This window comes from Monomorium pharaonis, chromosome 2 (assembly GCF_013373865.1).
Source record: "Monomorium pharaonis isolate MP-MQ-018 chromosome 2, ASM1337386v2, whole genome shotgun sequence".
NCBI classification, from domain to species: domain Eukaryota; kingdom Metazoa; phylum Arthropoda; class Insecta; order Hymenoptera; family Formicidae; genus Monomorium; species Monomorium pharaonis.
The window spans coordinates 1,849,962-1,864,339 of NC_050468.1; the positions used below are offsets into that span (position 1 = coordinate 1,849,962).

Genomic DNA, 14,378 nt, shown 5'->3' on the forward strand with positions numbered 1-14,378 from the left:
GCGGAAGATGCAACCTGACACGGAGCCGACGACATACGCCTACCAACAACACGAGGTATTTAGCATAGCGTATTATGTGCGATGTTCATACGATAATGCGTTATCCGTGTATCGGTTTCGTCGCGATCCCGATTGCGTGTTGTGGTTCGCTAAGCAACTTGAAGATTTAGCACATAACGTTAAGATTCGTTTATGCGCCAATGTCCCCATGGAGACGTTATCGAAAGAACAATTAGAGGCATACCGTAGCGCGACACATTGCCATATTTGCGAAAAACCGTTTGCGCCGGATGATAAGCGAGTGCGCGATCATTGCCATCTGACCGGTCGTTACCGCGGTCCCGCACATTCGCTTTGTAATTTATATTATCAAAATGTGTTGTACATACCGGTAGTCTTCCATAATTTATCCGGATACGATTCTCATTTTATTATCAAGGAAATAGCCACAGCGTTCAAAGGAAAAATTGATTTATTACCCATCACGAAAGAAAAATATATTTCTTTTACAAAGCATGTTGTAAGTACCGCCGATAAATTAGACCCACATAATCACATAAAGTTAAGATTTATAGATTCATATAAATTTTTAAATACTAGTCTCGAGAAATTAGCATCATTTCTGGGTAAAGAAAATCTAAAAATTGTACGTTCCGAATTTTCACACTTATCCGACGCAGAATTTAATTTATTGACACGAAAAGGCGTATTTCCATACGAGTACGTTGACCGCGTCGAAAAATTGGAAGACACATGTTTACCACCACTCGAATCCTTTTATAGTTCTCTGACCTCCGACACAGTATCCGATAGCGATTACGCACACGCCGTCAACGTCTGGCATCGGTTCTCAATTCGAACGTTGGGTGAATACAGCGATCTATATTTGAAAACGGATGTCTTGTTGTTAGCCGACATTTTTGAAAATTTCCGTGATAAATGTTTAGAAAGTTACGGTCTCGATCCCGCGCATTATTACACTCTTCCCGGATACACGTGGGACGCTATGTTAAAATATACCGATATTAGTTTTGAATTGCTTACGGACATAGACATGGTAATGTTTATCGAACGCGGTATACGCGGTGGTCTGAGTCAATGTTCAGGCAGATACGCACAGGCTAACAACAAGTACATGCAGACCTACGACCCATCGAAACCATCGTCGTACCTTATGTACTTTGATGTTAATAATTTGTATGGCTGGGCGATGTGTCAGCCGTTACCCTACACTGAATTTCAATGGGTCGAGGACGTTTCAAATTTCGACTTGAACTCTATCGCTCCGGATTCACCCACGGGATACATTCTCGAGGTCGATCTCGAGTATCCTCGAGACCTTCACGATCGACACACTGACCTACCTTTCTGCCCGACGCGCGATAAACCGCCCGGCAAGCGAGAATGTAAACTTCTCGCCACGCTCTACGATAAAGAACGTTACATTATACATTACCGAAACTTACAGCAGTGTACGCGTCACGGTCTTCGTATCGCGAAGATACACCGCATATTAAAATTCGCGCAATCTCCATGGCTCTGTAAATACATAGAATTAAACACACAATTCCGAACTCACGCCAAAAATGATTTTGAAAAAAACTTGTATAAATTAATGAACAACGCGGTATTCGGGAAAACCATGGAGAATGTGCGTAATCACGTTAACGTTAAATTATTGACGAAATGGAAGGGTCAGCACGGTGCGGAGGCAATGATCGCGAAACCGAATTTTCATAGTCGTAGCATTTTTTCAGAGAATCTTATTGCCATCAAACTAAAAAAACTCAAGGTGAAATTCAACAAACCGATTTACGTAGGCATGTGCATTTTAGATATTTCTAAGACGTGTCTATACGAATTTCATCACGAGTATATGGTACCTTTGTATCGCGACAAATGTAAAGTCATGTACACTGACACCGATAGTCTCGTATACCACGTCGAGTGCGATGATGTTTATGAGACGATGAAACGCGATATTGCTAGGTTCGACACGAGCGATTATCCGGTCGACAATGCGTACGGTATGCCTCTCAAAAATAAAAAAATACCTGGTCTAATGAAAGATGAAAACAATGGTGCGATAATGACTCGAGTTCGTCGGACTTAGAGCAAAAATGTACGCGTTGAAAGTGGACGGGAAAAAGGACACCAAAAAAGCAAAAGGTGTCAAGAATAACGTAATAGCGCGAGCCATAACGTTCGAAGATTACACCCGCTGTTTGAGAGATGAATTGAGATGACGCGTCGCCAGTCGTGTATACGATCCAAGTTACACGAAGTATACACGGTGTCCGAAATGAAAATTGCTCTAAGTCCGTACGACGATAAGAGATATCTCAGTACCCAATTCGATCGAAACGTTACCGTGGGGACATTATCGGATACCCCTATAATATATTTGTATGTATTTTGCAGCCTGATGTACTTGTAATTTACATTTCATGTATTTTATATTTTACATATATTTGTTAATTTTACATCTAGCGTTTCATATATTTTATAGTTTATATTTTTTATTTTTTACATTTTATACTTATTTTATAATTTTACATTTAGCGCTTCATGTATTTTATATTATACACATATATTACATTTTATGTATTTTTGTGAGTCTTTTTATACTATTGTAATTTGTATTTTATACTATTGTAATTTGTATTTTATAGTATGCATTTTATATGTTAATTTTCTATGAAAAATTAATTAAAGTTGATTACATTATACATTTTATAATACGTATTAATAAGAAAAGTATTAAGGATGATGAATGGATGGATAGGTAATAAAGAAGTCTCGTATATATACACCACTTATTATAAAAAACTGTATTTTTATTTTTATAAGTTTACATTACACTTTTATATGATTATAATAAAGAAAATATTCTTATATAACATTGTCTTTGTGAATCCACGAATTATGTGATCCATCGAATCCCAACCACTTGACGTAAACCTTGTCACCCTTCCTGCGCAATACTTTCTCCACGAGATAAACGTCCGGGTGAGTCGCACGATGCAACTCGTGCTCGTAGAACGCTCCAACTATAGATGTTCCGCGATAATCCTCTAGTAAATAAGTTACGGGATTGGTATGCTGTACTTTAATAATTTTAAACACCTCGGTTGTCCAATTCGGTGTGTAACCCTTTTCAAAGACTGTCTTAAATTTGCTCACGCGTACAGAGTCACCGACTTTAAATTTCGCTCGACCAGCAATCTTTATCGAGCTGTACACCGTATTCAAGAGTCTTTCAGCCACAGCAGGGGTTACGTCGACGGGTCGCATACCGATAGTTCGGTGTTTCCGAGAGTTGTGATTTGACACGAGATCCGGTAACAGGTCAATCCACTTGTAATTGCCGTTGAGTGTAAACTTCTTCCACATGTCGTTTTTCAGCGTACGGTTAAACCGTTCGACGACCGATGCCTTCATTACCAAGTACGTGGAATAATGATTAATATCATGTTTTTTCAATATTTTCTGCACATCGGCATTGTAAAACTCTTTTCCCTTATCAGTCTGTAAATTTTTCGGACATCTTGCGCTCTCTCGAATTATCTCGACAATAGCATCAGCTGTCTCGCTTCCACCCTTGCTCTTGAGCGGAATGGCCCACGCGTGTTTGCTCAACACATCGATTACGGTGAGTATGTAGTGGTAGCCTCTGTTAATACGTGAGTACGAAATCATCTCGACGATATCAGCCTGCCATAGATCGTCGTAGCCTCGAACTATGACGTGTCTTCGTTGAAAATTTCTTCTCGCCGGAGCATGCAGTTCCTCGACGAGTCGTCGCCTTTCGGAACTAATATTGGATTTTAACGGTTTCATGGATCGCATACCGATCGTTCCTGTTTTTTTAAATTCCGTTTCCGTTCTTTGTCTGTTCTGTTCCCGTTTTTTTCTGTTCTGTTTCTGTTCCATTTCTGTTCTTTCGCTGTTTTTCTGTTTCGTTTCTGTTCTTTCCCTGTTCTGTTCCCGTTCTTTTCTGTTCCGTACCCGTTCTGTACCCGTTCCGTTCCTGTTTTTTTCTGTTCCGTTTCCGTTCTGTACCCGTTCCGTTCCCGTTTTTTTCTGTTCAGTTCTGTTCCGTTTCTGTTCTTTTCCCGTTCTAATCCCGTTTTTTCCGTTCCGTTTCCGTTCTGTACCCGTTCCGTTCTTGTTTTTTTCTGTTCCATTCTGTTCCGTTTCTGTTCTTTTTCCGTTCTAATCCTGTTTTTTTCCGTTCCGTTTCCGTTCTGTACCCGTTCCGTTTCTGTTTTCTCTATTCCGTTTCTGTTCTTTCCCTGTTCCATTCCTGTTTTTTTCTGTTCTTTTCCTGTTTCTTTCTGTTCTTTTCCTGTTTTTTTCTGTTTGGTTTCTGTTCTGTACCCGTTCTTTCGCGTTCGTTTCACGTTTGAATTATCTTTTATCACTGCTTTCTATCGTCTTTCAGCAGTGGTTCTTTGTCTTCCGGTACCGATCGATCAGACAATCGTTCGTAACTATTCCTAACTTGATTTACAACCGTTCGATAACCGTCCGACAATCGTTCCCGAGTCGTTTGATAGCGATCCTGCACCGTTCGATAGCTATCCAACAACCGTTCCTGAACCGTCCGCTGTTGATTCAGGAACCGATCAAAATTGTTCGTTAAACGTTCGTAACCGTCTTTTCGCCGTTCGTTATTACTCATTGTTTTTAATCTTGATACGATATGGGTGACATCAATCAATCGACTGACACGTTTCGCGATTACGCAGGTTAATTTATAATAAGACCCGCTTCGCGAAGTTCCTCGATGATGGACAGAATCTCGTTGTCGTGTGCGTTGTGACCGGCTCGACGCGATGCTTCGAGTAATCGCAGACGATCTACTAGTTCATTGGGATTGTCCCAGTGCACGTAATCGATCGCGTTATCATTTAACGTCATAGCGTGAGGTAATCCCTTTCCAGATTTCTTCTTTTTCGGCGTAGATTCGATCGACATCAACGGTGCGATCAGGTGTTTGTATCCTCTATTTGTATCCTCTGTTGCTCCGTAGTTGACTGTCCTTGGCGTAATTGCGTCTATGCACGTTTGTGGCAAACAATATGCTTTTGTACTTTTGTAAATCATCATCTGTGTAGATGTCATCGGCGAGAATTTTCTTGAAGATCAATTCGTAAAGACCAGGTGTACCAGCGTAACGTTGGTTACCAGCCTACATTGTCGATAATTATATTATCCTCGTTGTCCACATCGAAATGTTTATTACCGAGCATCATTCCATTAGTCTCGAGACGAACACCGTATATATTGTCTATGTTTACATCGCTCTCTCGGTTACCGCTTAGGACAGTCACGACATATTTTTGACCCAGTGGACCAAATTGAGCTTGCAACGCTTTTCGTCCTTGCAACGTCTGTAACTGATTTCGAACAATCGTCGCAAGCGAGTCATCCGTCGTTTCGAAAACATTCTCAAGCGATTCTATCGGTTGTACGGTTGTGGGACGCGGTGTGAAGGTTATCATTGGTACGTCGTTTGAAATTTGTAAATGATTAGATTTTTGCGGTGTCGCAGAGATATCGAACGAGACGTTCGACCGTTTTCTCTTACTGGCATATTCTTCCCCCTCTTTCTTCTCACGTTTACGGGTGAACGAAACGTTATCGATCGGCTCCTCTTTTATCGCGCGTACGCCAGAATTGTCAATAATCTTTTGCAGCGGTTCGATCAACGGTTCAAAGTGTCTCTTAGTCGCGATATCCTCTTCGATCCTGCCGGTTTTTAGAGCACGATGTTTCTTTCGAATCGATTCGCTCGTTTTTTCAATCTCCTTCGCGATTTTCTCACGCTCACGCATATCTTTGTTTTCAGCCATGTTAACAGAGAGTGTTGATCGCACGTTTCACCCCGACAAGGTATCAATATCGACTAACCGTTCCGCGGTACTGCAAACTCGTTAAATCCTCTTCTGTATCGTCCGTTAGCAAGTGCACTGTCCTTGTCTATCATCAAAAATCCATAATCACGCTGCCAACAATCCCGATATAATTCACTAAAATCATCATACGACATGTCGGTGTTTACGTGATCGTTGTACACGTGTTTCAAGTTGGTACTGTCCTGCTTAAACAGGATCAGCAGGTTGGTTTTGTCGCGTATAAGATGTTTAGGTATTCTCGCGTACGACTGACAGAGATAAAAGCAGTCGACGTTCGAGTGTCTACCCATTGAAAAATATTCTCTCACGACGTCCTGCTTATCGTACGCAACGTCATCGAAGACGAAAATTGAGTTTGGACGCGCCTCGCTCGGTGAAATGACGTCACTGTTATTGGAGAACGTAAAGTAACCGATCTCGTCCATCGACGACAACAAATTCTCCAGATACCGATATTTCGGCTGTTGTAGCGATTTCGAGTAAACGTACACGTTCTCGAAATGTACACCGTGCGGACATTCCAACAAATTTATCAGAACGTTGGTTTTACCGCAATTTGACGGACCACAAATAATGGCGCGTATAGTATTCGGCAGCATCGCACCATGCTTACGCCTCACCCCGCCGTCTCCCATCGATTGTAATTTATCGTCGTAATTCGTTACGCAAATCGTCAAAGGTTGTCGCACGAATCTCATGTTTTCTGAATCTGATTATATATCTGAATCGAACGTCCTATTTATAGGTGTGAGTGCAGCGTACGCTCTATGGGAATGCGCCTTTGTACATGTGAAAGAAACGTATGCGTGCCCCCTGTGCATGCTACAGAAGGCGCTTGCTAGAGAAAGACGTGTATGTGGGAACGCAGCGTACGGAGAAAGAAACGTATGCGTGCCCCCTGTGCGTGCGTGCTAGAGAAGGCGCTTGCGCATGTGTATACGTAATAGAGAAGACGGTTACACGTGTATGAGTGCTAGAGAAGGCGCTTAAACGCGTGTGCGTACTAGAGAAGGCGTGAGTATGTGCACGTATGTGTGAACAGTGTATAGAGAAAAAAGTATATCGACGGTCGCGTGCTAGAGAAGGTGTGTGTACGTGCGTGTGTGCGTGCGTGAGTGTGTGTGTAAACGCAGTGTATGGAAAAAATAAACGTATCGACGATTGCGTGAGTGAGATGAAAGAAAAAAATAGGATATCATGCAGAATTGAAGGATGAATAAAAAAGATATGCAATATATGTATAATATATATATTTAAAATATTTAAAACATTAATATTACAATTAATATTACAATAACATAATGTGATAGAATAAAATTATAATATTTTATATTATAATAAGCTAAATCTAATAGAAAAAAGGAAAATATATGAATATATAAAATATATAAATATATAAAAAAATTAAAATACATATAATTAGTAAATAATATAAAAATATAATTTTCTTACTCTCTATTATAAATTTTATCTATCCAATTAACTATAGTTTTTAAATACATGTCGAACTCCCAGTCTCGTTCTATTTCGCCCTCTTCGACTTCTTCATCTCCAAAGAGGTATCGCAAATCGAACAGATCGAAGAGGTCGTATTCGTCTTCGTCCTCGCCTTTGCCCTCCTCTCGCCATAACCATTCATTATACCGCCGCGTGAAGTCTCGCGTGTTTCTTACTTTTAATTGATGAGCAGCTACATCCACGTAACCGCGGACGTTGACTATTGTGCGCCCGGTGACGAGTCCGCAACGGTAACACTATAAAAAACATGTAAAAATATAAAATTATCAATTACAAAAACAATGTATTTGTAGAAAAAGGGTACTTACAATGCTAGCAGGTATTCGCACGTATGCGTTCCTGCTGAGGCGCGAAAACGTCTTTGGATGGCGCTTTGCTGTGCGCACCGCCTGCTGACTTTTTACAGGGATGAACCCCAGCGCTGGCATGTTGGGCAGTGCTATTCTCGTTTCTTTAGATATGCACTGTAAAAAAATTAAAAAATATTAATATAAATTAATATAAGTTAATATAAAATAACATAAGAATAGATAGTATAAAAAATACTTACTATTCGAACGGTGTTATGCGGACCGAACGCTGCCATTTTACTTGCACTTTTTAACTTTTTTCTGAACTACTTTTCAAATTTTTTCGGCGAAGAGCGAATGCTCCACAGTCAAACCTTCACAATGCCTTTGAAGTCAAACTGACGGTGCAGTCCGGCTTCGAAGGCATTGTTTATGATTTTGGTACTTATCCCCACGCTGTGGAGATGCCACTTGAACTTATCATCGATGCTCAAGTAAACTATCACCCTTTGACGATTCACTCGTGGCTTGAAAACTATTTTTCATAATAGTACTCGCACTGTTTTTTAGAGCAAGTAATAAAAAATTACTAGGCAACAAAAACCTCGCCAAACTATTTATATGCATGCAAAATTGCGCATCGCTCAGTAGCAAACATGTATCTCATACTGTCACATCCCTCTGATATTATAAATTTGAGTGCTGAGCAGTTACAATTCGTACCAAAGATCGTTCTGTTACGCGAGTGCGGCAACTATATCGAACACGTGTGGGACAAGCTTCCGGAACATATAAAGGTTGATTTCGAAGTTCAGCAATATCGTCGCTGCAACGAACATTATAATCAGCCGTGGCAGCAAACGCACATCGACGGACCCGCACCGTTGATCAAGAATTGTAGCGAATGCCAGCTGTCGCAAAGGTAAAAAGCGGCTGCGGTCATCTTTTGAATCGCGTGATAAACGCGCTTCCCTTCGAGCTACATATCCCCGGTTATCAATTTTGCGGACCAGGAACCCACTTGGAAAAACGATTAGCTAAAAGCGATAGAGGTATAAATCCGCTGGACGCAGCGTGCCGCGAACACGACATTGCGTATTCTCGGAGCAACGAGCTCGCCGACAGACACGCGGCGGACGAGATACTCGCTGCGAAAGCACGAAAACGCGTAATCGCGAAAGACTCGGCTCTCGGAGAAAGAGCAGCCGCTGCTGCCGTCTGGGCAGCCATGAAAGCCAAGACAAAGATAGGTATGGGTATGAAGAAGAAAAAAAAGGTAACGAAAAAAAAACGTATACTTCCGACAGCCAGACGAGGCGGCATGTTACCAATTTTACCAATGTTGGGCGCGCTCGGATCATTGATCGGCGGCGCGGCCGGTGTGACAAAGGTGGTAAACGACAGCAAAGCTGCACGACGTCAGCTCGAGGAGCTGCAACGTCACAATCGCGCAATGGAAGGGCGCGGAGTGTATCTCGCCCCGTACAGAGGCGGACGAGGGCTGTACCTCGCCCCGTACAAGTACGGAAAAGGTGTAAAAGCGAAACGAAAAAATATATCAAAGAGGCGTTAAGAATACCCGCGGGTGTGACGACGAACATGCAACTACTTCAATTGGCAAAACGATTGTGTATCCCGTATTTCAGAGGAGTGTTTATGCGTAACGCGCTACCGACGAGCGGTGCGCGTCAAAACGAGAGCGGTATCGTAAATCTGGACGATGCGGAGGGTCCCGGTACTCACTGGGTAGCGTACGCAAAGAGGAGAAATCACGTAGCGTATTTCGACAGTTTCGGCAATCTGCGGCCACCCAGAGAACTCGTACAATATTTTGGGGACAATGTGACAAAGATAGAGTACAATCGAACGTCGTATCAAACTTACGATCAAAGGAATTGCGGACAACTTTGTCTGCTATTTTTACACTCGATTTAAAGACCGACGTTGCGCTGTTTAATCTCAGTATTCGTTCAAACATGTCGCTGACACTTACGCTGAGCGGTAAGAGCAGCATTCTCGCGGCAAGCTACTCTCCGGCTATAGATTTCAGCGACGACGATTACGAGCTCGGTTTAGCGATCTTTGAAACATATAACACGATACCGAACGTGAATGCTTCCAACAATAAATTTTACTTTGGCAAAGACAACGCGGAGATTACGATTCCCGAGGGATCGTACGAGTTGCATGCCATTAATGAGTTTTTGAAACGTGAGATTTCGCAAATACGTCCGCGACGTGATGTCACGACTGAAGGCAGTAATGGCGGGGATAAAGATCCGATAACGATCCGCGCAAACTATAATACGATGAGATGCGAGATCAGATGCGCACACAAAATAAATTTTGGCAAACCAAACAACATCGGCTCGCTCCTGGGATTCACATCGAAGCGTATACTAGAACCGCGAATATGGCATGAGTCAGACGTGTCGATCAACATAATGAATGTAAACATTATCCGCGTAGAGTGCAACGTGACCGCGGGCGCGTACAGCAACGACAAAAGCGTGCACGCGATACACGAGTTTTCACCGAACGTGCCACCTGGATATAAGATCTCGGAAAGGCCGTCGCAGATCATTTACCTGCCGATCATCGTGCGGAGCGTTACGAATCTGACGATACGCGTGGTTGACCAGAACGGACGATTGCTCTTTTTTCGAGGAGAAGAAATTACCGTCAGATTGCATGTGCGACGACGGCTGCAACGATAACGCAAACGTGAGATGCTCGTACTAAACGCGTCGGAACGCGCTAGAAAAATAAACATCTTTACGACGAAAACACCAACGTTACAGCAGTCATCCGATACTTTTGCGACGACATTCGATAATATTCGATCATCCGACTGTTCCAAGAAAAAGAGGCTCACCGTGTCGAACGTTGAATATCTACAATCTCTGGGATTTGCTGTGCGACAATGACGGATATTTTAAATATCGAAAACGAGCCGATCTTTGACGATCGCATCGTCAAGATCGAGACTCACACGTACAATCCGTTTGCCAACACGACGTTTGAATACAACGATGAGATAAGAATTCCTATACAACAACAGGATCTTTACACGTTACCGTACGAAAGTTTTTTATACATTGAAGGAAAACTTATAATAAAGAAACCAGTTGCGGGATCTGATGTGACATTGGCAAATAATTGCATCGCGTTCATGTTCGATGAGATTCGATACGAGCTCGACGGTGTGGAGATTGATCGAAACAGAAACGTCGGAATAACCAGCACCCTCAATAACTATGTAATTATGTCAGCTGCCAGAAGCGTAATCGCGAGAAACGCCGGCTGGGATCCGTGGAATCCTCCAAACGGATACTTTAATTTTTGCGTACCGCTCAACATGCTGTTGGGATTTTGTGAAGATTACAGACGCGTGGTGATCAACGCTCGCCATGAGCTGATTTTAATACGCGCGCGTAACGATAACAATTGTCTGATGGGAAGTTCAGAATTGGAGCCGAAGATTGAATTACTCAAAGTTCAGTGGCGAATGCCGCATGTGTTACTGAACGAGATAAATAAACTGTCGATGCTGCGTGCGCTAGAAAGCGGGCGATACCTCAGCATGGCATTTCGTTCTTGGGATCTATATGAGTATCCTTTATTGCAAAGCACAACCAAACATTCGTGGGCCATCAAGACCGCTACTCAGCTCGAGAAGCCTCGATACGTCGTTTTCGCTCTGCAGGCTGGTCGGAAGAATAACATGTCTGAAAACATGAGTCGATTCGATCAATGCAAATTAATCAACGCAAAACTCTATTTAAACTCGGAATGTTATCCGTACGATGATTTGAATCTAGATTTTGATAAAAATAAATGGTCGATTCTGTACGATACGTACGCACATTTCTGTAAAAACTATTACGGATATGATTATCTCGAGCCGAATCAATCCGTCACCATGTTTCGACATAATGGTCCATTCGTGATTATCGATTGCTCTCGACAAAACGAATCGATCAAGAGCGCAACCGTGGACGTACGCTTAGAATTTGAATGCAGAGAAAACGTGCCCGCGAACACTACCGCGTACTGTCTCATTATACACGATCGTGTGATTCAGTATAACCTCACTTTTTCTCCAAAACAATATCAAGATGATATAAAAATTTATAACGCGTCGAGATGGATCACAGTATTCTCAACGACGGCTGTCATGTCTGTACCAACGTTCGTGGATCTGCAAGGTTTCATCGTTGGTGGAGAATTTATCGTTAAGGAATTTGCCTCTCTCAAAGATGGATTTGAACTCACCCACTACATGTTTACACCCACCTATCCATGGGAATACCTTACCAAGGCAGAAAGACGTCAGGTGGCGTGGTTGAAAGTGAATCATCACGGAATATCATGGGAGGATGGATTGATTCCGCACAGCATGGCTAGAGATTTAATTACAAAGGCAGTAATGGGTACAACTGCAACCAATGATGAAATTGTCGTGTACGTAAAGGGATGCGAGAAACGAGAATGGCTGCAGGATTTACTCCTGGACGAGGCGAAAGAGGAAGCTAATGTCAAAAATATCGAGGTGCATTACGAAGACATAAAACCTCTAAATAAGTTGGACATTACGTACACCTTACGTTGTCGGAATCATGTGAACAATTGCGCTTTACAGAATGTATTTAAACTGTTTAACTGGTGGTCTAGCAATAAAAAATAATTTTTTATGTGTTGTGTATTTTTTATATTTCCATTACCCGTTTATATTTCCTCTTCCCCATTTATTAATTAAAATAGTTTTTAAGTTAGGATAATTAGTAGGAAAAAATAATTCTAAAACGTTTATACAAATACATATTTATTTATTATTCAAAGCATCATATACAATATTGTCTGATGCATAAACCATCAGTTCGCAATCTATGAGCGAAGTTTTTACACATATTTCATCTAATAGCTTTACAGCATCGCACTTATTATTAATGTTATTTCGCTGCAAGCAGTTTACAAATCGATTATATTTTTCTTTCACTACAAACATATCCCGCGACAATTTAAAGTATACATTATTGATGACATCTTCAAGATTTAATAAAAATTGCACGGTCAAAGATTTCATATACAAAGCTTTATTATTTAATGTAAATTTTATGACAATTTCATTACGTAATTTGACGAGTTCGATGAAAAGATCATTAATCCACAACGATGTAGCGGTGGTTGACTGCAGGAGTCGCTCGGTATCCATGCGTTTCTCGATCATTATTACCCAGGTATCACGTGACAGCTGTATCTGATTGCTTTTGTTGTCGCCAAGAATCATCTCCACAAAAGGTTCACGTCCCACACTGACTCCGATATCCAAATATTTGTAGGCAGTGGCGGTTAAAGCGAATCGCCTTCCCAGGATGCGAGGAGTATAGCGCGGCTGCGATAATGTTCTGCAAAAAGAATATATCAAGTTATAGAAAAATATAGAAAATATATAGGATTTAAATATATAGATTTTAATTTAATTAAAAATACTTACGATTTATCGCACCCGTCATTCTGTTGGATCGGAACGTAATAGTTCATCTCGTACGGTTCTTTCTTCAGACACTTTACAATCTGACTTCCACCAATCAACTGCTGCGGTAACGTTGTTAAAGCTTTACCGTTCGTATTCCACTATTTGACTGATGCAATAACGTTGTCGGGAGCTCTTTTTTATATTATTATCCCCTCCACGAAATACCCTCTTTTTTTATCCCCCTCCACAAAAAATCTAATTTTTATCCCCTCCACAAAATATCTAATTTTAACGCGCTCACTACCGATTCATTATCTAGAAATTTAAGCTGCCGACGGTTCGGCGCTCCTTGTCGCGATAAAAAATTTGTTTATAACAAACCGCTACCGGATATGGTCAGCGATTTTTGTTTATAGCTATTCCAAGAGCTGCCGAATAAATTTATCAGCTGCCGACGATTCGGCGCTCCGTACGATAAATATTCTTAGAAATTTGTTTATATCAAGTTGCAACTCGCATATTATTTTACTTAAAAAATGTTTATACTGATAAGCGATAGAAAGACCCATAGATAAAAATTGTTTATACCTAATTACTACTTCTAGCCGCAGGGCCTAATTGTTTATATCAAGTTGCAACTCGCATATTATTTTTCTTAGAAATGTTTATACTGATAAGCGGTGACCGGTAAGTTATTGTTTATATCTAGTTACAACTGACTTGTAGTTTACATAAATGTTTATACTGATAAGCGGCTACCGACCGGTATTTGTTTATATCAGGTTACAACTAGCATGTTGTTTACATAAATGTTTATACTGATAAGCGGCGGCACCCGTTTGTGTGACGTCATTCCCTCTCCCCGCGTGACGTCATACCCCTCCCCGCAAATACCCCCCCCCCCCTCACCCCCCTCCCCTCGGAGCCCCGTAGTCAGAACCACCCTCCTATTCCTACTATAAATGCATAAGAAATTCGATTGGTTGAATTTCTTATGCACTTTCTTTTCAGTTTTTCCATATTCACAAATATTTAACTTCTGCAAACAAGTCAAACGTCACATTAAACCAAATGTTTTATTTACACTTATATTTCTACTCTCTTTCAGGCAGAATTTGTTACCATTTCTCGCGATTTCTTAACATCAGTCAGAAATGACCATAGGCAACG

At 41.3% G+C, this 14,378-nt stretch overlaps 3 protein-coding genes across 8 annotated transcripts in view; all 3 read right to left on the bottom strand.

Moving 5' to 3' along the window:
* The window catches only part of LOC105832304, a 591,095-nt gene that overhangs the window by 500,710 nt on the left and 76,007 nt on the right, over positions 1–14,378 (bottom strand). The window lies entirely within an intron of this gene.
* On the bottom strand, positions 7,333–7,899 carry LOC118644395. Its single transcript, XM_036282917.1, has 2 exons — positions 7,748–7,899; positions 7,333–7,675 (listed from the first exon to the last, which is right to left on the bottom strand). The coding sequence occupies exons 1-2, from the start codon at positions 7,865–7,867 to the stop codon at positions 7,370–7,372; spliced, it is 426 nt and encodes a 141-aa protein (XP_036138810.1). The 5' UTR covers positions 7,868–7,899; the 3' UTR covers positions 7,333–7,369.
* Positions 12,542–13,968, bottom strand: LOC118644393. The gene is made up of 2 exons (XM_036282915.1): positions 13,227–13,968; positions 12,542–13,137 (listed from the first exon to the last, which is right to left on the bottom strand). The coding sequence occupies exons 1-2, from the start codon at positions 13,271–13,273 to the stop codon at positions 12,555–12,557; spliced, it is 630 nt and encodes a 209-aa protein (XP_036138808.1). The 5' UTR covers positions 13,274–13,968; the 3' UTR covers positions 12,542–12,554.

Coding starts and splice junctions, on each gene's coding strand:
- LOC118644395 (XM_036282917.1), bottom strand. CDS start 7,867: ATGCCAGCGCTGGGGTTCATCCCTGTAAAAAGTCAGCAGGCGGTGCGC. Junction 7,676..7,747: donor TGCGAATACCTGCTAGCATT/GTAAGTACCCTT, acceptor TGTTTTTTATAG/TGTTACCGTTGCGGACTCGT.
- LOC118644393 (XM_036282915.1), bottom strand. CDS start 13,273: ATGAACTATTACGTTCCGATCCAACAGAATGACGGGTGCGATAAATC. Junction 13,138..13,226: donor AATGACGGGTGCGATAAATC/GTAAGTATTTTT, acceptor TTCTTTTTGCAG/AACATTATCGCAGCCGCGCT.